The sequence below is a fragment of the Lagopus muta genome, chromosome 22 (assembly GCF_023343835.1).
Source record: "Lagopus muta isolate bLagMut1 chromosome 22, bLagMut1 primary, whole genome shotgun sequence".
In the NCBI taxonomy this organism is placed as follows: Eukaryota; Metazoa; Chordata; class Aves; order Galliformes; family Phasianidae; genus Lagopus; species Lagopus muta.
In genome coordinates this window covers 1,093,720-1,118,223 of record NC_064454.1, presented here as the reverse complement: position 1 = coordinate 1,118,223, position 24,504 = coordinate 1,093,720, and the positions used below count along the sequence as shown (strand labels likewise).

At 44.5% G+C, this 24,504-nt stretch overlaps 1 protein-coding gene across 6 annotated transcripts in view; it reads right to left on the bottom strand.

Annotated features, from left to right (window-relative positions):
- Positions 1-9,299: 9,299 nt before the first annotated feature.
- The window catches only part of KCNJ5 (potassium inwardly rectifying channel subfamily J member 5), a 50,159-nt gene continuing 34,954 nt past the window's right edge, over positions 9,300-24,504 (bottom strand). For 5 of the 6 annotated variants that reach the window (XM_048968634.1, XM_048968633.1, XM_048968637.1 and 2 more), the window contains 2 exons: positions 19,451-20,397; positions 9,300-10,238 (listed from right to left, as the gene is read on the bottom strand). In XM_048968634.1, coding sequence (XP_048824591.1) covers positions 9,892-10,238; positions 19,451-20,397 — 1,294 coding nt within the window. In that variant the 3' untranslated portion in view covers positions 9,300-9,891. The remainder of the gene's footprint in view (positions 10,239-19,450; positions 20,398-24,504) is intronic. The other variant, XM_048968636.1, reaches the window with a different exon arrangement.

The window sequence follows — 24,504 nt, the reverse complement described above, 5'->3', positions numbered from 1 at the left end:
TACTCCAATTAAGCACGTTGTGTGATAGGCAGCGGTTAAAGACTGGCAGTGGTTGCTCTCTATAGAACCAGGAGAGGTGCATTCATTTCAGAATTAGGGAACAAATTACAAACTCTTCTGTCCTGCCAAACTCTCTCTCCATCCTCATAAGGTCAGGAGATTTAGACTGATGCATTAATAAAACACAAACCCCACTCCTGTCAGTCACTGCAGGTTTATCAGCTGCAGACACCTCTTTCTGCCAACAGCTTAGTTCTATTTTTACTGAGCAAATGCTTTCACACTTCAGCTTCCATGCCTGTGCTGCTCCATGCATTGTTCACACCTAGGTTACTCTTCACACCTCTCAAGGGCCCCGCAAATAGGCGTGAAAGGATTCCTCCTCGGGGCGGCCATGTGCTCTGATGGAGAGGGAAAACAAATGGGAGCCAGGGTTGCTGTCAGCACTTCGGGCTATTGAGAGGGGACAGGAGAGGCATCCTTTGTTCTGGTGTGATTTAACAAGCAGCAAGGGAGCGTATCTTCATGTCAGTCCTTCACAATCGCTGCCCATTTTATCCCTTCTCTCTTTGCAAACAGTTTGAAGCTGTGTAAGAGCATCCTCTCAACAAGGACCTGGATTTTTGGGGTGTATTTCATCCAAGATGCAAATTTCCTGCAGTTTCCTGTGTCTGACAATTGTGGGGGCACAACCTTCCAGCAAGGCATCATGGTGGCTGGACACAGATACACGACCAACACAAATTTTTCCTAATATCTAACATGATGATCCAACTTCCCCAGCACAACTTAGAGACATTCCCTCTCGTCCCATTGCTGTTACCAGGGAGCAGAGGCTGACCTCCAGCTCACTACGACCACCCCATCCATCATCAGTTGCTGCACCAGTCAGATGTGTTCAAATTGTGGCTCCTAACCCAAATGCAGCCTTGGGAATATTCCCAGAGCATCCATCTCAGTGACAATTAGCCATGAAATATGACTCCCCTTCATACCAGTTTAGAGTCTTTCCAGTAACATCCCACTTCATCACTGAAACGTGCACTATTTAAAGTAAGAGGGCCACATATTTAATTGGAATGGAAATAAATGTGCATGCCAAATATAATCTGACTTTAAATAATCACCCCAGCATTTAAAACCTATCAGTTTTCCTCTTCCACCTCAGTTATTAATAGCAGAGGTGCAAAAGAAATCAAACACTCTCCCTAGGACGACCCATGCTGATGGAAGGTTGGCCAACCTGTGTGCTGCATGCTGGGCTCATGAAGGGCATCTGGATGCCTGTGTATCAGAACATCACAGAACATCACGTACAAATGCTCCACTGAATCCAGCCTGGCTCTGATTTGCCATTTCTAAGAATAAATACTTCCTAAAAATAAACCTGTACATTCCTGGTTTTCTTCCTTTCTTTGTTTCCTTTCTCTCTCTCTTTGTTTTTTTCCTTCCCATTTCTCTCCTTCCCCACCCACCTCTCTTCTTCCCTGTGCTTTGTGCAGACTGAATATTCAGAACAAGCTTTCCTTCCAGCATTATCAGGTTAGGGAGCTCCCTGCACACAGGGCTGCACCACGGTAAAAAGTTCACTTTCTAAAATTACTGATACAAGAATGAAATATTTATGAGCCAGGCTTCTTTCACCATCATTTTACAAAGACTGTAATTTCATCCCTGCGACAATCAGCAGGCTATGTAAGAAGTGAATCACTGAATTGACTGGGATGAGGGAAAGGCTGCCTCTTTCTGCCAGAATCACAACAGGATAAATGCAGGATCTATTTTCAGATGGAAAACAAATAAACAAATTTAGAAAACCCACAACAATGGCTCAGAGACTGCAAAGTACGTGATGGACAGCTATGGTAACAGCAAAAAGGGCTTTCCTCTCTGTTACTGCACCTTTCCATCCCTTTCTCCCTGAGATGAACAGTAAGATTTGCACAAGAGCCATGAGGAATTTATAAGAGCACTGTTTCTTGAACTCCCACTTCTCATTCCTCCTAAGGGAATGCTCCAAGTAGAGCACCAGTCGTCTGCATGTCACAAAGGATTGCTGACTCCCTCCTCATCCCCAGAGAGAGGGGCCAGAATTTTTGGATGTGAATGGTGGGTCATTTTGGAAACCTAATTGCACACCTTAGGAGAGGCATCAGAGCAGGTTTTCCTCCTTCACTCGAGCATGAATCTCACTCATAATTATTGAGTCCATTTTGTATTCAGCTCCTACTCTCCCTCACGCAGAGCCACATCAGTTTAAGTGTTCTCATCTCATTTCTTCCTTTCCCACAATTCAAATCTTTCACATAAGCAGGGATGGGGGAACCCTCTTTGAAATGTATTATTTCACTGAATGTTTCCAGCCAGGCTACATTTTTCACAGTCTTTATTTGGATCAATCACGTTAAGAGCTGATGTCGCATTATTTAAGCTTTGACAGGCATGGAATTAAGATGCAGGTTTATTCACTTACAGAAAATGTCAGAGAAGAATTAGATGATCACTTTAGGGATTGAACCACTACGGCTGCTGCTTTTCAAGTAGCAAATGTTAGCATTTTTGGACATGTTACTCCCCAGGTTCTTGTGGCACAAGAAGTAAGTTTGTGGGAAAAACATCCTGCTCTCTTCTTCAGCGCAAACAACATGTTACTGAATATTCAGTACCGAAATGTACAATAGCAGGCTGGGTACTGACATAACAGAAAGTGCCCTAAGGTAGTGTGTACCCACACAGGAATTGAAAGGACTTATGCCTGTGGGCAAGTCAGCTTGTCTGCTGCAGAATGCAGCCTTGTCTGGCTTCGGACAGTTCTATAACGCCATGTTGATTTACAGCAGCCAGAACAGCCCTCCCTGGTTATTAATTCTCCCATATAAAGCTGGGTGCTCTTGAAGGGTGGTTATGGAAAGGACAGAGCTCAGCACGTGCTGCCCCAGCGCACCAAGCAGACCACAGCTCCATGGCACAGCCCCGGGTATCAGCACAGTTTTGCTCCTGCTGATGACTGACTGCACTTTGAGTACTGGGCTGTGCCCTCAAATGTAGGCAACAGTCTCAGTAATGGATAAAGCAACTTCTTCAGGGCCCTGCAAGGTGCTGGATTCCCACTTTTGGGATGAAACACCCAGACACGGACATTTCCATTGCTTTATGCATTGCAAAGCAGATCATTAATATGTCCACAAAGGACAGCAGTGGGTGCTGTGATTGGAAATGACAGCTGCCCAGGGGTCCATCACCTCATTTGGAGCTGCTCCCTGCTTACCCAGCCCCTGGAAGATGCACCTGTAAGGACCGATGTGCCTCAGTAATCAGTGGGTTCATTAGCATCTACCCACATTTTCCTCCTCTGGAGCTGAGTTCTCTCCCCCATCAAGGCCACAGCCTATTTTTCAGCACAGATCGTATCTTTCCTTCTCAAGAGGTCACAGATAGTCAGCCTTGTTTTAATGAGCTGTGTCCTGTGAATTTCAGTCACTTCAAGTCTAATAAGGAAACCCACAGGGGTAGTGTTTTCAATTTGCTCCTCTTTCCTGGAGAGTTTGTACCATACATCACACGTAGTAGTTCACAGCTGGTGAAAAAGAAAAGAATCAGCTTGTATTCCCCATGCAGGGATTTTACAGTTCAATATTTATGAAGATTGGGTGTCCTCTCATCTGAAAGGCCAAGCAGTTTCTTTCACTATGTGTGGGATATATTACGTTAATATAGTGAACAGCTGCTTCCAAGAACTAATTTGATGCTGGTGCTGAAAAGCTCTGTGCACTATAGAAATATTATGAACTTCTAAGAGTCCTTAGTACTTTGCCTAGCTGAGCCTCGTGAATACAAATTAAACATAATTGGAATCCCTGCCCTCCCCCCATCAGAACTAAGATCAGAACTTTACAACTGAAATAACACCTAAATATCTGATTTTAATTTCAAATTCACTCTATAAAAGCACAGCCTGATTGTTTTGCTCCTCGTTAAAGAAGGATTATGAAAAATGATCAAATCTAAGTGTTACTTAAATGCGTATGAATGAATGCAGCCATCAGCTGGAGATCACAGGAATGCAACACTCTTTGAATATTCATTAGTTCTTCCAGACATCTGATATTTCTTGTACACAGAGTAGCAAACACTGTGGTTCAGTCAATAATACCACAGCCCCATGGGCAATGAGGAGATCCACTTTCAACTCTTCAACTGAACACAAGGTGAAACACTGGACTGTTTTGGATGACAGAACATATGAACATCCATATTTGGACAGGTCACAATAATTCCTCACGTGAGGATGAGCTCCCACTTTTTGCAGAGCTGGGGAGCAGTGCCTGCCAAAGGGGGCAGAAGGGACTCCCAGAGCCTTCATGTGGGCATGAAGGGGCAACTTCACATGTGCCATGGGATGCTGAGGGGCACACTGGGACCTGCAGGTTCCTGATGAGGGTAGCTTTCATGTACCCACTTTGTCATTCCCAGCAGCCCAAGGGGACATTATCAGACTCACCCCCAGCTTTAATTTTCAGTTTGCTGCTGAAAAACCTCAAAATTTCAGGGCAGTAAGTTCCCCCTTGTGTTTCTACAGCGACAGTTTCTACAGCCTAGAGAGCAGCAGAACAGTGTGTGCAAAACAAAGAAAAACAACTTCATCTACACTACAGTCACTAAAAATTAAATGTCAAACAGGACAAGAAAAACTGATGTGGTAACATACAGAGGACAGGATCCATGAGAGACCAAGTAATGAAAAGGTTAGGAGGGCCATAAATAAAGCCAGAAGCAGCCAAGATGTGGTGAGGGAGAGAACTCATCGAGGGGTACAAGTGCTCAGGCAGTTTAATGAATATGTTTAATGTAAATGGAACGATTACCATTCCAGGAACAGGAACTGCCCTTACTCCCAACACAACATGCATCCTGCATCAACCATCAAAACAAGGCACAAGCTGAATGCGTTGCTTGTAGGGGCTGCACAATGTGGGGACACAGCTTGGGAGCCATCCAGTGTTGTGTCTCTGAAGTTTTTCCTGGTTCTTGTCTCCATCAGTGACCACAGCAATCAGACTGAAATCACAAGCATGACCCACCCGTTGTTATTTGATGCCCTGTGACAGTATCCCAAATCCCACAACAGAATAAGCTGTAGCTCCTGCTTCAATTAAATTGCAGCCATCGAGCCTTAGTTTGGAAAATCAGGCAGCTTGAAATTCAGGACATGTTTGTGGGTCTTCCTGAACCACAGCCTACACAGATATGACAAACAAAGCACCACGTGTAAGCACTGCCTCACACTGATTTGTACAGGAGGTCAGTGGAAGCCAGGGATAAAACACAAGTTCTCTGGGTTGCAGCCTATTGCCTTAGCCATCAATTATGCTGCATTCTTTGATATTGTACATAATGAAGCACAGCAGTTTGTTCAAGGCTAGTTGTTCATTTATACCAGCAAGGACCAGTTATTTGTTCAGTTCATTATTCTGGTGGTCTATCATGTGTGCTGTAGGAATCACTGCAGGACTCAGCCCTGCTGGCTGCTCTGCAGACACAACAGCAGCAGTCCTGCACGCCGCAGCTCTCAGTTTCACTGCAAGGAGCCTGAAAGCAGATGGGCAGAAAAAACAGACAGGGGAAGCACAAGGCAGAGAGGCAACTATGATTCGATAAAACCTGACATCATGAAATAAATGTGATAAAAACTTCTCATCTGTGTTACTGAAGGGTCCTTGGAGCTGCAGACCCAATCCCTTCTCCTTATCTGAGTGCTGTTTCAGCCATGCAATCTGTCTCTACTCAGCCTGGCAGCAAAGAGAAGCCTCATCCCATCCAGACAAACCCCTCCTGGCCTTCCTTCAAGGGTCGGTTGGGCAGTGGCTCTCTCTGCCTGCACCTGGCATCTGTTTCTTCTCTTTCTATTCTGGGAGGAAGAGAAACAGCTGAGCTCTGCTACCGAATGCGAGGGAGGCAGATGGGGCGTGAATTCAGTAGTGATTGTACTGCTCATTTGTTTGGCATGAAAATGATGGACACGTGATTGAACAACACATGGGGGGTAGGAATACTGAATAGCATTCACCATCATTACTTTTTCCATTCCTGCGAGTTTTTTTTTCCTCATTCAGTGATAAATCTGCATGAATATGGATGGCTACACTTGCCATCCTAATTCTCATGAGGTTTTTCATCTGATGGGCTTTCCTATTTCTAGGAGTTCCTATGGTGCATTTCTTTCCCTTTCAAACAATGGGAATAGTCAGTGTAACTGCTTAGCTAGCAGCACACGCTCCTTTGCAGGCACTGCTGAGTGTTTGGGTAACAGGTAAGGGGGAGGCATTTGCTTCCACTATGGGATAGAACCATGGATTCATAGTATATTTTTTAGTAACCTTTGGCTTTACCTGCATTTACTTAACTGAGCTGTAAATCCATACAGGATTGGAGGACCAAAGTAGAATTTAGAAAGAATATACTTGAATATTAGGTTTTTGTGATATGAACCCCAGCATCTTCATCAACCAGGACCATGAGTTTGATGCTTTCTCAGGGCTTTACTTTTTAGCAAGAGTAATTCCAACAGCATGTGCTGTTCAAAAATAGCCACCTCTGTATGCATCTGCCTTCACACAGTAACACCTGGACGTGCAGCCCTCCTCTCCAAAGCACAGCCAATGGTCCTTCAGAGCTGAGCACTGCTCTGTTGTATGCTGGCATCACAAAGGGATCACCAGGCTCCACCAGAGTGTCTTCCCATTTCCCTGGCATAAATGAGATTGGAACTTGCCCTTGACTTCTTCACATAACAAAATGCCACCAGATAGATGCTCCTGCTTCCCACTCCTCGCACCTACCTAAGTGACCAGTTATCCCTGGGCTGAATGGTGCCAGTGGGAGCATCAGAATCAGACTTTCAGCACTTATCTCTGTGTCGCTGGCCTCAAAATGGAAACTGCTGTCACTTTTATGCATGGACTCGGAGCTTGCCTAGTTTCCCTGTAACCTCATTAAGTGTCCTCTCCATCATCCCCAAAACTGCTGCTTAACACATTCTGGCAACGTGCCCTCCTGTATTGCAGCAGATATGGCTGGCAGTGTGCAGAGCTTATGACAAGGTATTAATTACTTGAGCATAAATAACATTCCCCTTATCTCTGCTTCAAGATCCGCTACTTCTGATGGAAATATATTCATAATAATGAATGAGAGAAAATGATAAAAGGAGTAAATCTGAGCATAAAAACGAGTGACAGGTCTCACAATGAGTGAAAATTAAAGCCAGGGAAGCTCAAATGAAAAATAAAGGTACATTTCAACATTTCTGTTGATTATGCCTAGAAAGCAAATGCCAACACTTGCACTTCTAATGTCCATGCATCCTCACATCAATCTAAGAAACACAGCTCAGTAAAAACTAATAGTCTTACTGCACTTAAATATGGAAAGTCATGCAGGAGGAAGCAGTGAATGGAGACATCCAGGTCAGCTGGGCTGTGTAAGAGCACTGTGACACTGCACAAGAGCAGAACAGTTGGATGATGTGGTCTGGGAGAGCAGCTGATGCGCAGGATGAGGGCTTGCAGGTCTCCTTCCCACTGCAGCCCCAAGCCCTCAAACAAAACCAAGCTGAACAACAAAGCCTTTACTGTGAGCAGCTCTCCTTCCCTGTCTCCATTCACAGCTCATCAACTGTCCTGTGTTAGGAAGGTGTTTCCCATCTATCCTGCCAAGAAATACAGTTTTTGTTTGCTCAGAAACATTCATTAAAGATTGCAGGGAAGAAACGTGTACCTGAAATCAAACTACTTCAATCAGTGTTGACTGCTGAGACTTCCATTGTTTTGTACTGTACCGTGCTGGAAAAGCACATAAAAAAATTTGAGCACATAGATTTGCCTGCTGGAGAGACAAAGTTTACCTTTATGACTGCATGAAGGAAGAGACTTCTCTTACTTTCAGAAGAACTCAACATGCTCAATGAAGTCAACCTCTGTTTGGGATGCAGCTCAGGAGGAGAACATGGGCTGGCTTGAGATGCTTTGGGAAGGCAATGACCAGACTGCCTGACCCAACCCCCACATACCTGACTGTCTGCTATGCAACTGGAAAGTATGGTTCCATGTATGTACTGAATACTAAGGTGCATGCTCACACTGACACTGAAGCATCTCTTCAACAAGGTGCTTAGGCCTATGTGCAAACTTCAAATGCAGGAACAGTCTGAGGGAGCCAAGAGACACACAGCTGCATAAGGGCTTTGCTCAAGAAGAAATACTTAACTCTCAGTCATTGTAATGGATGTGCACACACACCCAACTATACATTCAGCAATTATTTTGCTACTAATAATGTTCAGTGACAAAAATTCCTAAGGTGTAGGATATACAATTTCTCAGACTCGACAGTACTGGAAAAGAGCAGCTTTGTGTGATGAGATCTCAGGGGAAATGAAGTGGTGAAATAGCATTTTGGCCATTTGAAGATGGCTAGCTTCTCTCTGGAGGGTATCACACAGGTAGAAGAAGCAAGGTACAGATGCAATCCAGTCCCATTTTCCAAGCTGTCTATCTCTAGCATCACGTAGGGGACCCAGACAGCCCTCTCTCATGCTGAATTGAACTGGACAAGTTAGCTCGCCAGCTAGAGCTTATATAACCTCCCTCTGAGGGGCTGAAATTGCCTCTGCCTCACATGGATCACAGTTCTACTTTCCATTACTCTCTCCTACATTAGGAGTTCACTTCAGCTACAGAATGAAACATTCTGGAATATAAAAAAAAATCTTTGCAGAGGCAGAGGTAGAGTGAGAAGTGAGGATCTTAGAAAAAGGACAAGCCATTCTAGGAAATTTTACCTATTTTTCCCCCTATTATCTTATCTTTTTAGTTAATCCTGTTCTGTACTCTTGCACCTCCTACCTCACAAAAGGAGAACGTTGCAGGGCTAGCCACCAACCAGCATGCTTGCACTAGTGGGGCCAGATGGCTTTGCTTATGTCAGCACGTATTCCCATTAGCTATAGGAACATCAGCATCTAAACCTTTACTGTAAGCATGCATTTTATGGAAGAGAGTTTGGCAAATTTACTTACCCAGTCTACCTACTCCAGGAACTCTAGGTGAAATTCATTTCAAGTTCCCAGGTAGCTACATATCTTTTTTTAATAATCAACTGGAAATGAGACACCCAGCCAGAAAAGAAACCTTTACTGGGGCAGCATCTATCTGTTCTCATTGTGGATGGACTGTGAAATATATCAGTAGTTCCATAAGAAGAGTGCACAAAGATGACACACTGGTCTGATAGACAAAAACATTGGATAAACCCGCTAAGATCTGCAGGGAAAACTGTCCTGTTTCGTAAGAAATAAACAACGATCTCTGTGGTCTTGGAGCAGAACACCAACTAAGCTCTATTTGCAAAAATCACAAAACAAAAACTCCACGATGTACAGGAGAGGTTTTTTGGTCTTCTTTTAATTAAGCAGTAACAATATCTACAACACATCCACTCACAAGTTAAGTGAAGGCATGAAAACACATTCTTCATACTGAGATGGGAGCTTCTAGATCTTTACCTTTGTAAATACCCTTGCAAGGGGAAATACATTTTGAATGTCCAATGAACATCTTTTGAAACAACTACTGGTGGGGATTTCAATTTTAACCGTGATTGTATTTAGTGAGCCTTGTCCACAGAGATCCAAATGCTTTGCAAATGAGAGCAAAGCTCAGGACCTCGCCGTACAGTTAAAAGGGGAGGGAAACTGAGGCACGGTGCTGTGCAGTGACTCGCCAGGATCAAGCAGCAGGAACAGAGATCTGGATATAAACCTCAGCTCTCTGACTCCCAGTCAATTCCTCACTTGCTGTGTGTGTGGGTTTTGACTGCCCAGCAGCTCACGTGTTATACAGGCAGATCTTCTTTCACCTCTCCCGCTGTCCCATTGGCTCCACTGAATGCTGCTGGCTCCCTGTCTTCTTCCTCTTCCTCTTCCTCCCCTTTCGCCGTCTCTGCTTCTCTGCCTCCACCCAGGACAGTGGCACTAGAGATGCTGCTGAGGAGTTGGCCTTCCCGGCGGGACTGGGCCAGCTCTTTGGCACAGCACACAGGAGTGTTGGTTTCGTAAGTGCTGTGGAAGCTGTTGTAATCAACTTCGTAAAAGTCCTTCTCCAGGGTGAGGACAGGAGTGAAGCGATGTCCCCACAGCACCTCTGTGTCCATGTAGGAGCTGCGAGCTTGGCAAGTCATCCCTGGGTGGAAAGAGAGGGATGTTAAATGCAAAGCTTCCTTACATGCTCACCCAGCCACTTCTTTCATTTAAAAGCACTTTCATGTTATTTCCATACCTGATTGCTCTGGGACACAGACAAAGTCTTCGCTTAATAAGCCTCATAAAAGCCTCTATCATGAAAAAGCTGAGCTCTCAAAGGAAAAGGGGTGAACTCATCGCCGCATCTTCAGACTGCTTCCTGAAACCTGCACTTAAGGCTTTGAAGTCTGGTAGCACTAAGCAGCTTCTCTCTGTCCTCACATTTCTCTGTCGAAGTGCTGCTTCCTGGTGTGGTTGCTACTAACAGTATTTCTGATGAATCACATGCTAGAATGACATACAACCCCGCCAGTGCACTTCAATCCTGACCCACACAGCCCCCAAGGAGGATGAACAGCTGCCCTGCCTAAGTCACCTGCACTCCCACTCTGTCTCATGCTGTCCCTCTCAAGCTACAGCCCAGCTATTCCCCCTGCACACCAAGTGATGCAGTCCGTAAGGAGGAACAGGACCCTGCCCCATTGATGTGATCCACATGGCATGCTGGCTTATATATTCCTTTGGAGAGTTCAATCCAGCTATAATAGGTTGGCTGAATCAAAACACACAGCATCGCATAGTCAAGCTTGTAAGCACATTGAATTGAGTCTCTTAATGGAATGAATGAACAATGGGCAACATGAAACTGATTTTGTCCAGTTTCTTCTCAGCCCCAAGGATTGGAGTTTGTTTATGTGCTTAGAAAACTTTGAAAGAGGCTTTGCAGAGCAGAGATAAGGATTCAGCATTGGAGTGACCTCCTCTGGAATCACCAGCTGATTGAGAAGCCAAGGCTGACTTCTGTTCCAAACATTTGTCATCTGCTCATCCTGAACGTGTTATGCTTTTGCTCTTCATTCTGGTGAAATGTAGAAATGCTGACCTCACAAAGCCCTCCCACTGTTCTCCTTTGGAGTGTGAGTGATGGCCCTGACTGGAATACATTCAAAACATGCACTTGATCTAGTTTGCAGCCAATGCTTCCAAGCCTACCTCCTGCAGCCCAAAGTACGCAAACAAATCTGAAATAACGCACGGGGGGAAAATAATGGTGTCAGATGCTTCAGGAAAGAGCGTATGTGTTCTCACCACGTGAGCTCTATGGACTGATGAAATCTCAGAGTAATCAAAAAACTTATCCTTTCAAAAAGCCACCTCTGAACAGTCTGAAGTTTGTTTCTTGTTTTGCTGCTGCAGTCTATAAAGACATGAGCACAAGCAGGATCTGCTGAGGACTTTACTTGCCTCTTACCGAGTGCTTTCAAAGCCCAGGAATGCAGAAGAGGCCACTGATACTCACAGGGCTAGGAGCTGTGAGCAGACAGGCTGACTTCTACCATGGCTTTCCAGGAGCTGCCTACAGGCATGGCGTTGTGAACCCAGGCCAAGAAAGAATGACTGCTAAATGCAGGGGTCTGAGGCATCCAAAGGGAACCCCTGCCTTGTAATCACAGCCTGAAATAGTTCCTCCACTGGGGGAGAACCTGACAGTGAACCCGAACTCTAGAGACACGATCCTGGTTATTTCCTGCTGTAAATATTCAATTAAGGAAGGAACAATAGAAAGCTTTCATCAACCAAATACTGCTCGCTGCCAGCTTCCTGCAGGAGCTGCTTTCTGTAACCCCAGGGGTACGCAGAGCCAGCACAATAAGACAACTTGTAATTGCTCCATAATCCCATTCAAATATTCCTTTTTAGCACATGTGCAGTGGTATTTTAATTGCGTGGGGACATACTGCTTGGCAACTCCTACATTACCCAGTAAACAACAGCATTGTCTCTGCCTCAAATTCCATTAAGTGCCTGCTTTGCAAGCTGCCCTGTGCTCTTCAGCCTGGTTAATTAATGCAGCTGTAATGTCCCCGGCTAATCACTGCCTTTGTAACTGCAGAAAGATGACAGAGGAGGTGTGGAAACAATAAACCTTGCTTTTATTAACAGCACACGGATGCAGCCTTCTTCCATTTGCATACTATGTGCACTCTGCCTTCTGTGCTGTAGATGTCCAATTCAGTCTTGCAGTGGGGCTGATTTATTCACTAGGCTCACACCTTTCATGCACTGCTCTGCACTCTCTGCAAAAACCAGCAGTTCTACTTCACCAGCCTTGCCTGTCCAAGTCCATGGGTGAAGTGAATCATTACATCCTATGCTCACATCCATCAAGAACCACACCAAGTGGGCCGCTGCCATTCTGTTCCATTGCAGCAGCCCTGCCCTGTGAGCTCCTGCTGCAGCTGTCTGAAGTGCTGCTGCCCTGCAGAGTGCATGCAATAAACGGGGGGAGATCTGAAAACCCTGGATTTCTTGCAAAAATAATCCTAGTACGATACTTGGTCTTGAATAATGCTGCTAATGCTTTTCTTAAAATAGATATAATTACATGCTTTAGGTTTAAATGGTGTGGATATTTAGTATAGTTATAGGGAAGGAAGGAAGCAATATTTGGTGACTGGGGTATTTCATTCAAACTCGTTTCATGCCAAAGAATATCTTCATTTCCCCTTTGTCAGCATAAGCAGATGTGCTTCAAAACTTACATCCAAAAAAAATCACAGTGATTTTTACTTTCCAAGCATATTGATTTTTCCAGGACTATTAAAAGTTTAATTTTCTCCTAAACAAACTGGTTTCAAAATGAGGAAGTATTCCTACTATAAATTTGTACTGCCTGCCATCTGTGTAAATGTGCAAAATTTTCACTTTTCGAATTCCAGCTCCACCTCCCTCACCCACCTCATTTCAGAGCTCAGCTTCCAACTGCAAACAAAACTGAATTTGAACTGAAACCAGATAAAAGTTAGAAGCACAAAGTTACAAGCAGACGCACCAAGATTTCAGTAAAGCTGGAATCAGCTCCAGTCCTTTCAGATAGCTGGAGACCGGAGAAGGGCCTCCTGGTTCCAAGTTCTGCATTCAGCATTTCATAGAGTGTTAATGATCATTTCATTACAGCGGAACCCTAAGGAGTGGACTTTGGTTCTGCTGACCAGGATCACCAATGGGGTCTGTGCATGCTCCTGTTCACAGCAGCCAGGCATGCATTCAGAAGGGTTTGTTTCTGCTTTGCAGTCAATGAAAAGATGTGAAATATATTGCAGTGTGTGTTGAACCAGGTGTTTCATTACATTCGAGAACGGGGTCACTGAGGAAAGATTCCTGTGTAAAATTGGCATCAGGGAACTCTACCAAAAAGGCACTTCTCTGTCATCAAAATCAATAGGGATCAAGCACCTTACATTTTATCAAAGACAAAGGCATGTAAATACATGCTGACAAAAAACAGTTATTTGGTGGCTCTCTCAGTGAGGAGCCTATATTTTCTGCAATGCACTCAATGAGAGCTGCAGATTTCAGAACGTTTCACTGCTTGCAACACCACTGATTATGCAAGTGGAGCAGCGGCTGCTGGCTCTGCCTCACTGCTATGGAAAGGGGAAAAGCTGCAGGAGAAGCACTCCAGATTTCCAAGCCTTACTTACCCTTAAGTCACCAGTTAAAATCAAACTTCATTATTGTGGGCCAAATCTAACTGCACTGTGCGGCTGTTTGGGTGCCCAGAGAAGAGCCAGCCGCCTCCCTGCAACTTCAGAGGTCGTTTTTTCCCTACATGTACCATCACAGCCTATACCAGTATTGGCAGTTTCACAGGAGAGGGCAGGAGGACCACAAAGCACGACCCACCAGCCAAGAAATGGCTGCAGGCTTCCATCGGATCGCATCAGCAGCAGAGCTGAATCGTTTGGCACTGTTACACAGCCTGGACTTCCTCAGCGGGTACAGCCATCCCAACCCCTGGGGCTGTCAAGACAACGTTTTTCATCAGCCTAAAATTAACTCTCCTCATTTAAATGCCACGAGGCTCAGTGATTATCTGCTGGCAGCGCGTCATGTGGATGCTGACTGCATGTTTGCTGTATTTGCTCTGCTCTCTCTGCAGTTTAGCCACAGACACTGCTGGAGGTGATTTCACCTCTCTGGCCCCTGCTTCATGTGCTGTTGTGCACACGCTGATTTCTCCCCTTGTACCAGGTGCACTGAGGCTGTACAGTGCAGACTGCTGCTTCAGCTGAGCTCCAGCTGCACTACCAGGGTACAGAGAAAGAACCGATGGGCTCAGAGCTTTAACAGCAGACTGATGGCAAGCAGTAGCTATAAAAAATTTACTTCTATCACTCCATTTAAGAAATTCATGTCTTTGAATTAGCATCAGCATTTGGATAGTTATAAAAGTTATTAGTCCCTTTGCATTAATTAGACCGAGGAACACTGCAACCTCCAATAAGTCAGTTTTCCTCCAACTTCAAAAGGAATATTAGAAGGTAGGAGCATGGCCCTCCGATTATCCGTGCTTGTCTCTTTGAGAAGGGGACATGTCCACGATTGATTCACTTTGATTTTTATGCCAGAGGAGAGTAATAGGATTTTAATATTTCTGAATGCTCTCCAGGCATGGAAAAGCTCCCAAGCATTGGGAAAAAAAAAAAATAATAAAAGGGCATTGTGATTTGAAAACCTTGAGTTCGATGGCCTTCCCTCTGCCTGGCAGAACCTGAGGCCCGGGTACATCCATAGCTGCAGACCCTTCACAGAGGCATTCATAGTGACTGCAGGGACATCTAAGAAAAGAGATGTGCCCACGTCTGCCCATGGAGCACAGTGTGGGTGGTGAGAGCAATGACTGCAGGTGTCTATCTGTTGCCTTTAATTATATAGGCACTGCCTGTAACAGTTCTGCAAGGTCTTTCTAGCAGAAGAGAAAATGTATTTATATGCAAAATGCTAAACAAAACAAAAAGAGAACCCAAACCAGATGCTGAAAGCATGAGAAATCCACTTATTATTTCAGCCTTCCTTTGTTCTCCCAAGAAAATCATGACTAATTTCAGAATGTATTATGTCGCAACTGCTTCTTTTTCTCCTACATATAAAGCCTCAGCATTCGACTGTATCCTCTGTAAAGATGGATGGTTTGAGATGCAAAAGGGCCGCATTCCCACAGGGACAGGATGAGGAACTGAGATGCAGAATCCTGGCACATGGCTGATTACTTACATACATATATATTTACTTATGTAGACTGTAAGTCAGAAATGTATCTACCTCTCCTTTCCAGGTGTTTACTATAATTTTGTTCAGTCAGGTCTTTCGACTGTGTGGTATTTAATACAGGTGGGGAGAAGGGGCAGCAAAAACCAGTGAAGACGAAGGGTGATGTGACAAACACCAATGCACCAATGTCTCTATGCCCAGATGTGAGCAACACTGGACACTGTACACTCAGAATTAGGTTTACAGGACAGGTACTGGTACATTTAATCTTGGTTAGTTATCACTAAATAGCAGCAGAAAGGCAAAGCTGGAAGAGAAGAGGTCTTCTCTGGTATGTAGACCATGTCATCAATCGGAATGATGGTGACACTGCTTTTTTAAATGGAATCTATTCCTATGCCATTTCTTCACCACACAGCCCAGCTGACTCTGCGACCACATGGAAGAGGTTTGTGAATTCCCACTGTGTTTGCACACCCTGGCAGCCCTGGTTGATATGAAGTACCAGGAGGGCAAGGCCAAGACGTGGCCAACAACAGCCTGGCCCCCTTTTGTCAATAGGATGGTTCTGATTTTCTCTTGCCATTGTGGGAAGCAGAAAGACGGTGAAAGCAAAAATGTATTCACTTGGCAAACAGATTTTCTATCTTTGCTCTCTTTCCTTTTACTGCAGGTCAAATTTGGGCCAGCTGGACGAGTGTCTCTTTAAGATATGGCATGAGAGAATTAATTCCCTAAAGTAATCTCTATGACCAATTCATTAAGCGAGCACTGTGAGCAGAGCTGCTGCTTTCAGGATGCCCACAAAGCAGCAGTGAAGTCAGAACTCTTGTCATCTATATTGATTTTGTCCCTCCAGTGGTTATTTCACTCAGCAACGATCACCACAGATCTGCCCAGAAATGCAGCCTCCCTTTGGTGCTCTTAACCTCTTGTGGAGTCACAGTGCCACAGCCACACTGAAATAGTGCTTGGAAAGGCCCTGAGCAGCAGCTGTCTGCACAGGGTGGGAGTGCAATGGCTGTGGATCCCTGGAGAACTCTCACTTCACTAATAAAATGTTTATTTTCTTCACCAGCCAAAGGAAAACCCAGCATTTCAGGCAGGCTGATGTGCTTCCTGTGTGCTGGTGACCCTCAGTTTCTTTAACCTATTGAAAAATCCAAGCCCAGTGGAAAACAGAAGCGTTCTTTTAAACCATGTTTCACTTTGTAAACAAACAAACAAACAATCACTTTTTATTTGAAACTATTTACTGTCTTTGCCTTCCATGGAATGGGAATTTAATGCCAGTAAGAGAGTTACCTGTCTGAGAGCAGGACAAAGCATTTCTTGGACAACGTGTGGCTATCTAAAACTACAGGCTGTGGCAATGAAATTGCTCTCCTCAACGAATATTCACTGAATGTTATTCACTCAGAGATGATGCTCAGAATTCCTTTGGTCATTTACACATTGACAATCACAGCACAGTCGGATCTGGCCCCCTTCCCAAACTCCTCACCGAACACAGCCATCTTCCCCCACCATTGCAGGGTATGGCTGTTGTTCTCTACAGACTGGGGGAGTCTCCATTAGTTTTCCCTCCTGCCAACAAACTGCAGAGCTGAGCTCCCCCAGGCTGCACACAGGACCTGCCTGCTCTGGGAGCACTGTGAGCAGAGCTGGGTGTTCTTAATAGCCCCCCCCCAATAGGGGGTTATTAAGGGAACAAGCAGCATGCTGTGTTTTCTTGCTGTCCAAAACCTGAACAGGTTGTAGTGGTGCCATCATTTAATAGAAGTGGCACTGCAGGTAAATTATACCATTCCGGAAAGCAGATGAGGCTTGGGCAATAGGAGGGAAAGGACCAAAAGAATTTTCTAGGAGCAAAAGTTATGATACGAAGGGAGGGTCTTCACAATGAAAGTCCCCAGAATGGGTTTAATCAAGATTATGAAGAGTAAGGACAAAGCAGGGAACCAGAAACACTGTGCTTCCACAAGCCACTTTCACCAGGACAAAACATCACCCATGTGCCATTCAGAAAACCATTTCAGCCTCTGAGTCAGATCACACCATCAGCTGAGGTCTGCTCCCACTCTGCTCTAAGCCCAGTGCAAACTGGCTCTCCTAGCCCCAGTTTTGAAATTTCACAACGTGTCTTTGAGACCATAACAAATCATTTCCACAGATGTCTGTTCCTTAATATCATTACACACAGGCCTGTACAATCCCTCTGGGAAAGGAGCCCATTTGTAAAGTAATATTATTCCTATGCCATGCTTTTAATTTTAAGGTTGTTGCTGATAATGATTTCCCCTCACACACATCCAGCAGGAACTGAGCTCTCATAGGAGGACAGCAGAGCAGCACTGTTCAAACAGAACTGGATGTTGTCACGGTGTGATGAGGAAAGAGGCTTTGGACATGCAAGGAACTGCATTCCACGCTCACATTAGGTGGTTCTAGTACCTGGTAATTGTTTAGGCTACAAAATAAGCTCCCATTACAAATCCTCCCCTTTAATATTCTTTTCCACCCCCTCTTCTTTTGCCACATCTCTACAAAATTCTGCTGGCGAAGAATATTTGCCTAGCAGTGCCACATGAATTCCACCCATACAATACAGAACTCCAACCTAAGCACAGTGCAATCTGCATAACCACCAATTAGCTGTTAGAAATGCTCACCTATTGCTATGTACTAATGACTATAGGGAGATATTAGGGAACAGAGTTCTCTAGATTGCTATCTTTGGGGCTGAGGTTCTGGGGCGCAGGATTTGGAAAGATTATTCCTCCTTACATTCAGCTGTTTGGAGACCAACAGGGACAAATCACAAGGAAGGGATAATATCAATTGTAAGCAAAGGGCAGAATCTGTGGGACAGGATGCTGATGCCACTGAGAAAGCAGAAACCCCATTTAGTGTTTCAGAGAGAACCTGTGCTTCAACAAGATGAAAAAATACTTGGGTTCAGAGCAGCCTTGTAACAAAAATCCTTAAATGCCAAAGGGCAAAATTACTCATAAAAGCATTTCTGTATCTTTGAGTCTTTCTAGGCTCCCGCATCTCTAGACAGCAATTTGCTCCTCCCTGCTGCCTGCAGCCCCATTGCCCTTAAGGACCCTGATCTGACCACGGCACGCTGCCAACCCCAGGCTGAGAAAGCCTGCCTGAAGGGAGCATCAGCATCTCAGGCTGCTTAAAATCACTTGCTCCCTGTTGGCTCTTTCTCAATGCCTAGAATAAATGAGTTAGCTGCAAGTGGGAAAACGATCCCTTACGCCTTGTCTTTTAGGTATGACTCCAGAGTAAAAGCATCTTCTCCATTAGCTGTGCCCCACAGGGATGCACTGCAGTGGGAAGGACACGGAGGGCCTTTGCAGATATCCATCCTCTCACCCTGTGAGAGGCACGCTGCCATATCCCTTTTACACACCTTGAAAGGCTGAGGCACGCAGCTTTTCCAGATTCATTTTATATGGAAGCAAATTTCTTTCATTGCCCACCACAAATACACCCATAGGAGGAAACTGGGAATCACTTGAGCATATCTCCTGATCTGCCTATTGCACAGAATTGTTTTATGCTGTTAAATAGCTGGTATTTTTCCTCTCTGAGCTGCTTTTTAAATACATGTCCTGCATCATGTGCAAGTCATCCAGTTTTAGCACACGCTGTTTTATGGGATATTGTAATACTGGGGCACTTCCTTCATAGCCTCCATTAAGTAGCAACACCACAGCAGTATCTGAAATAACAGAGTTGCAGCCAATTTTTAATACTGGGGAGAAATTGAAAAGGATTTGCAGCATGAATTTTGATCACAGAAAACAGAACCACACAAGACCTCAAAGATTCGTTCAGTTCATTCCTTTTTTTTTTCCCATGGATTTATTCTAATTGATTATGGACAGCTCTTCATCTAACTCCTTTGTGTGACCCCAAATACTGCAGTGTCAGCTAAAGGACCTCTCTTTCAATCACTGTCCAAATCAGACGACGATCCCTTATCTGAATGAGTCACAAGAGAATGACAAACCCCAATAGGATCTCAGTGAAATTTCTCCCTTTTCTCCCTCAGAACTGGGACTGACTTTGACAAGTGCTTACCTGTTGCTTCCACCATCCCTTCCAGAATGACCACAATCTCAAACTCTTCCTTCTCCAGCTGGGTGCGGGACATCTCCCAGAAGGGGCTTTTCTCATTGATTTCATGTGAGATGATAAGAGGTGACACCAGGAACAATCTGTCATCTCCAGTGTCAAATCCCACATTGATATCTGTTTGGTTCAAGGGGATGAACTCTCCCTCTTTGGTCTGTTTGGACTTAATCAGTTTGGCTCTGATGGAAGCCTCGACAATGTGGGAATTGCGGAGGTCTCCAACACGGAACATGAGACAGAGCTTCTCATCCCTCATGGAAATCACTGCATTGTTAGAAAACATGAGGGTTTCAGCTCTCTTCTTTGGTTGGCTGATCTTGACAAACATGCATCCCACCATGAACGCGTTGACTATGGAACCCAGAATAGCCTGGATCAGGAGCAGCACAATGCCCTCCGGGCACTTCTCCGTTATAACCCTGTAGCCATACCCAATTGTTGTCTCAGTTTCAATAGAAAAGAGAAACGCAGAAACAAATCCACTGAGATTTTCAACACAAGGGATCCAGTTTTCATCTTCAAGATGGTCCAGGTCTCCCCGGATATAGGCAATGAGCCACCATATGAACCCAAAAAACAACCAAGTGATGGTATAGACCATAGTGAAGACCAGAAGATTAAAACGCCATTTGAGGTCCACCAGAGTAGTGAAGAGGTCGCTCAGGTATCGGTAGGTTTCTTGGACGTTCCCATGGTGCACATTGCACTTGCCACTTTTCTCCATGTATCGCTGCCGTGGCTTCTTACCTTCTGCTGTTATGAGCCGGGTTCTGTCAGTGGCGATGGGGACGTCATCCCGAGCCTGCTTGGGAATCTTCTTAGGCTCTCTGGATGCAACTCCGATGTCCATGTCCTGGTTCATGAAGATCCTAGAATCTCTGGCCATGGCTGGGCTGGGGAAGAATAAAGAAATGAAGTTTAAGATCAGAGGGAGAGAATCGAGACAACCACCAAATCATCATACTGTGTGAACCACTACAGACAGAGCAGGACCACAGGGAGTGCAAACATTAAGACTGCCTTGACAAAGCATGCTGACACAGGGCTGGATACAGGCTAACTTTGCACTGGGAAAGATTTTTGCTTGAGCCACATCTTCCCTCCTGGTACTGCTCTGCACAGCACTCTGAAGGGCTTCTCTGCCAACATCCCCTTGCTAAATACAGCACTGTGCTGAACGGGGTGTTAAATACTGATCCATAGCACACAGTCCCTATGAGGCTGCCTGCCACCTCACTTATTGCATCACTGGACCTCTGAAACATGCAAATGAGAATGGACTGGGTGATGTTTTCCTTGATGAAACTTTTTGGTTTTCCTTTACTTTTCTTACATGGTGCTCACTTGTTTCTTTGTTTTAGACCCAAAATTTCCCAGAGATCACAACCAGAAGCAAAGTACAGCTGTAAGGATGTATGCTCTCAAAAGGGATTGGAGTTTCCTGGTGCCTCAGGTCTGGGGTACCAAGAGAAGCCTTAGAAATGCACAGAAATTCTCTGCACTACTGCCTACCTAAATCTCACACAAGTCTAAATTATTCATCAAGGTTTCCCTTACAGTCAGCAGAGTAAAGAACCTCCAGGGATAATGCAGATTTCAGATGTACTGATTCACCTTCTGGGTATATTCACTGCTTTCCACAAATTATTCTGGGATCCTGAATTCCAGAGGTGAAATAGGCTTTTATTTCAGCATCTTCAACTGTGTGTCCATGGGTCTGATGGATCCATGCCTACTGGTAACCAAATAGATGAGAACTCTTCTACCTCATTTGATGCCAGACAAACAGCAGACACTTTCAGAAATGTAACAGCTATTAAAAACCCACGGTCTACATGCAAAACTGTGCTTGATCAGATACAAACAATACAAAATGATGTCTGAAATGATTTTTTGCTGGTTATCACGTAGCATCCTGTTTACTCAGATGATTCAATATACCTCTAAAAAAAAAAAACCCACACATGCTCCACAGAAAAATGAGAATCTCCACTCTAAATGCAGGGCACAGATAAAATCTCTGTGAAAGACTACCTGAGAAGCCTTAGGAACATCAAAGACAGGGTAGCAATATTCTCTATGATGTTCATTCTCTGCATTGCCCTCAGCAAATCCTATTAAAATCCAACTAAATCTATTACTGCTCCCTCTATCTTTAATCTTCTTATGAGCCTGTGAATAAGAAGAGGTGTAGAGATACAATTAAGAGTATCTTGGGAAAGATAATTTTAAGGACGAGGAATGTAGCTTCATCTTTTCAGAATTAAAAAGCACGAAGGGTGGGCAGGAAGGAAGCAGAGGCAGGATGAATACACGAAGTAACAAATCTCCACTTCTATGCTGCTGTAGCCAAGTCTGGTTAACAGCAAAGAACTGCTCTACTCCCTTGTTACAAGTCACCATCAATCATTACCCCACTGCAACAGCCAGAGCCTGTTGTTGGAACCTTCCCTGCTGGCTCCATCCACCAGGGAGCCCAGCCATCTGTCCGCAGCGCAGCCCCAGCGCTTCCTTCTGCTGGCAAAGCTGCCTGCTTGGAAGGGTCTGAGCCAGGGCTGGGGCAGTGCAGTCACAGGAAGGGGAAGCAGAAGGGATTCGTGTATCTGGGATGGGAAGCTCAGGGAATCGGTTTGCTGTGCCCACTGCCTGACATCATAGACACGGTTAGGTAACCCCAGCACTGTGCTGCTCCCTTTCTCTAACAGCATCACCAAGAATTTGGGCAGGATAGCAGGATATTAATCCCTACCTCTGCCCTCACATTCCTTCTCTGCAGAGGACTCTCAGGGCTGGCTAGCAGCAGATTTAGACATTTCCTCGAGTCATTTTCTACCAGTTTTTACAAATTCAAATCCCCACAGACATTGGTGTGGTTCTTTGCTGCCTTTTGGTGTACATCTGTTTACATGCTGTGTGAGAGGCTGCTTGAGCTGTGAGATCATAAGGGTGCACAACAACACCTCACAGCTTGCAGTGCCCTATGCCAAGTGCACGTCAGAACAACCAGAAACTTTCATTTTGCTTTTTAATAGGAGAGAAAGCATCCCATCACTGATCTCAAAAGAATTTGATACAAAGAGCCTCTCTGCTTCCTCCTCAGCAATATCACTTTTGCTCCTTGTATTGTTTGATCAATCCATTACTCCATTTGGACTCAAGATTTGGATTCATCTATATATGTGTAGAAGTATGAAAGCAGGCAAATGTTGCAAGTTTTCAATCTTAAAAAGAATTCTGTTATTTTAAAAAATGTTATAGAAGTTAAAATTAAAACTGAATTTCACTTGCACTAAAACTACAAAGGAGAGAACAACTGATTTCAAGACATTCATCTGTAGTGGAAGGTTCCATATTTCAGATTCATACCCAAGAGACCAAAAGGATCTGGAAACATATTAAAAAGATCAGAGTAGAATAAAAATAATCATAAGGACTAAATCCCTAGAAATATCACTCTGGTGAAAGCAGCTACAAGGACTGCCCATTAATGAAAATACAGGGAAACTTGCTTACACTAAAACACTCCGGGGACTGGCAACGCCACTTTTCTAATGCTACTGATCTTTAGCAATAGGTCAAGAGAAATCTGTCTGGAAATCTTTAGGAGCACCTCACAAGTGCTCCATTAAAGCAACGAAATTCCTGTTGTAAATGAACTTTACTGACAGCTGCAGCAGCCTTACAACTTCTGCTAATATTTGATTTAATGCTCTCCCATCGCAGTGGGAACTCAGTATGTGGTTACTGAAAATAATTAAGCACATGAATCTCTGAGCACAGGTTTGGGGGCCTGAAGACTATCCAGCTTTCTGTTACAAATGCCTGCAGTATTTATTCTCTAATTCTGAGCAAATCACTGCCTCTCCCTCTTCCTTAATTTCCCAACTGCAAAATCTGTGATACAAATACAGTCTGTGAGATCCGAGGCAGAAAAATCTAATAGGAAATTCACTATTATTCCCTTGTTAGTTCAACTGCACTGGGGAGTTTTATGATGGATGGCAAGACACCAAAGAGGACCACTGTCCCTATGTAAGGAGCTGGTTTACTTCTCTACTGCATGATATACTGCCATCAAGCACACACATCTTTTCCAGGTGCTGGTAATTGTGTGTAAGCATCTTACAGAGATTTAGACTTCAGTTTGTAAACCATTCCTCCATCCAGCAAAGAGATCTGTGACACAGAATTGCCTCTTACCATCACGCACGCCATCGTGCTTCACTGGCATTTACCATCTTTGGTTAAATGGGGCTAGGATAATAAAAATGTCACATTCGTACAAAGCTGCTTTCCTTTTGGACAGATAGCTGCAAAAGATGTGAGTCACTGCATTATCAACCTTGCAAAGAGGCTTTTTATCAGACTGGCTGTTGCTCAGCTTTAGCCAGACAGACTTGGGGGCAGGCAGCGACATTTGGGCTCTTGGCTCTGCAGAAGCAGGGTCACACTGGAGTTAGTCCATATCTTCCCAAGGCATTGTTCTGCAGAGCTCTCTACAAGCCCATCCTACAGTGCTAATGTACCTCCTGATAGTCCCAAGAGCTCGTGATTAAAATTTGCTGAAGACATTGCAGGAGGCAAACCTAACAAAGCCTGCAAGGGGTTTTTCCCCTGCTGGCCATGGTGACTTTTTCCATTTAGATAATTGCTGATCTCACTTGGGTAAGCGCAGGTTTCAGCATGGATAGGATTTGCCTTTGGAGAGGTCTAACCTTGCAGGCAATAGGAGTTTGGATATAGGAATTTGTCACTAAGTCTGGGTAGAAAATCACTTCCTACTCTTTGCTTCAAACCCATTGCCTGTGTCACCTTATGTCATGGGAATAAATGAGCAGCTGTTCTTTAGCAACCCTCCCCTTTCCCCAAGCCAAGATTTTACTTCACTCTATCACCTGCTTCCCAAGATGAAGAGCCCTGCACTGCTAAAGAAGCAACCAATACAGCAGTACACACTGAACAGATCACCAATGGTATCTTGTGCAATTCATACCATCTTC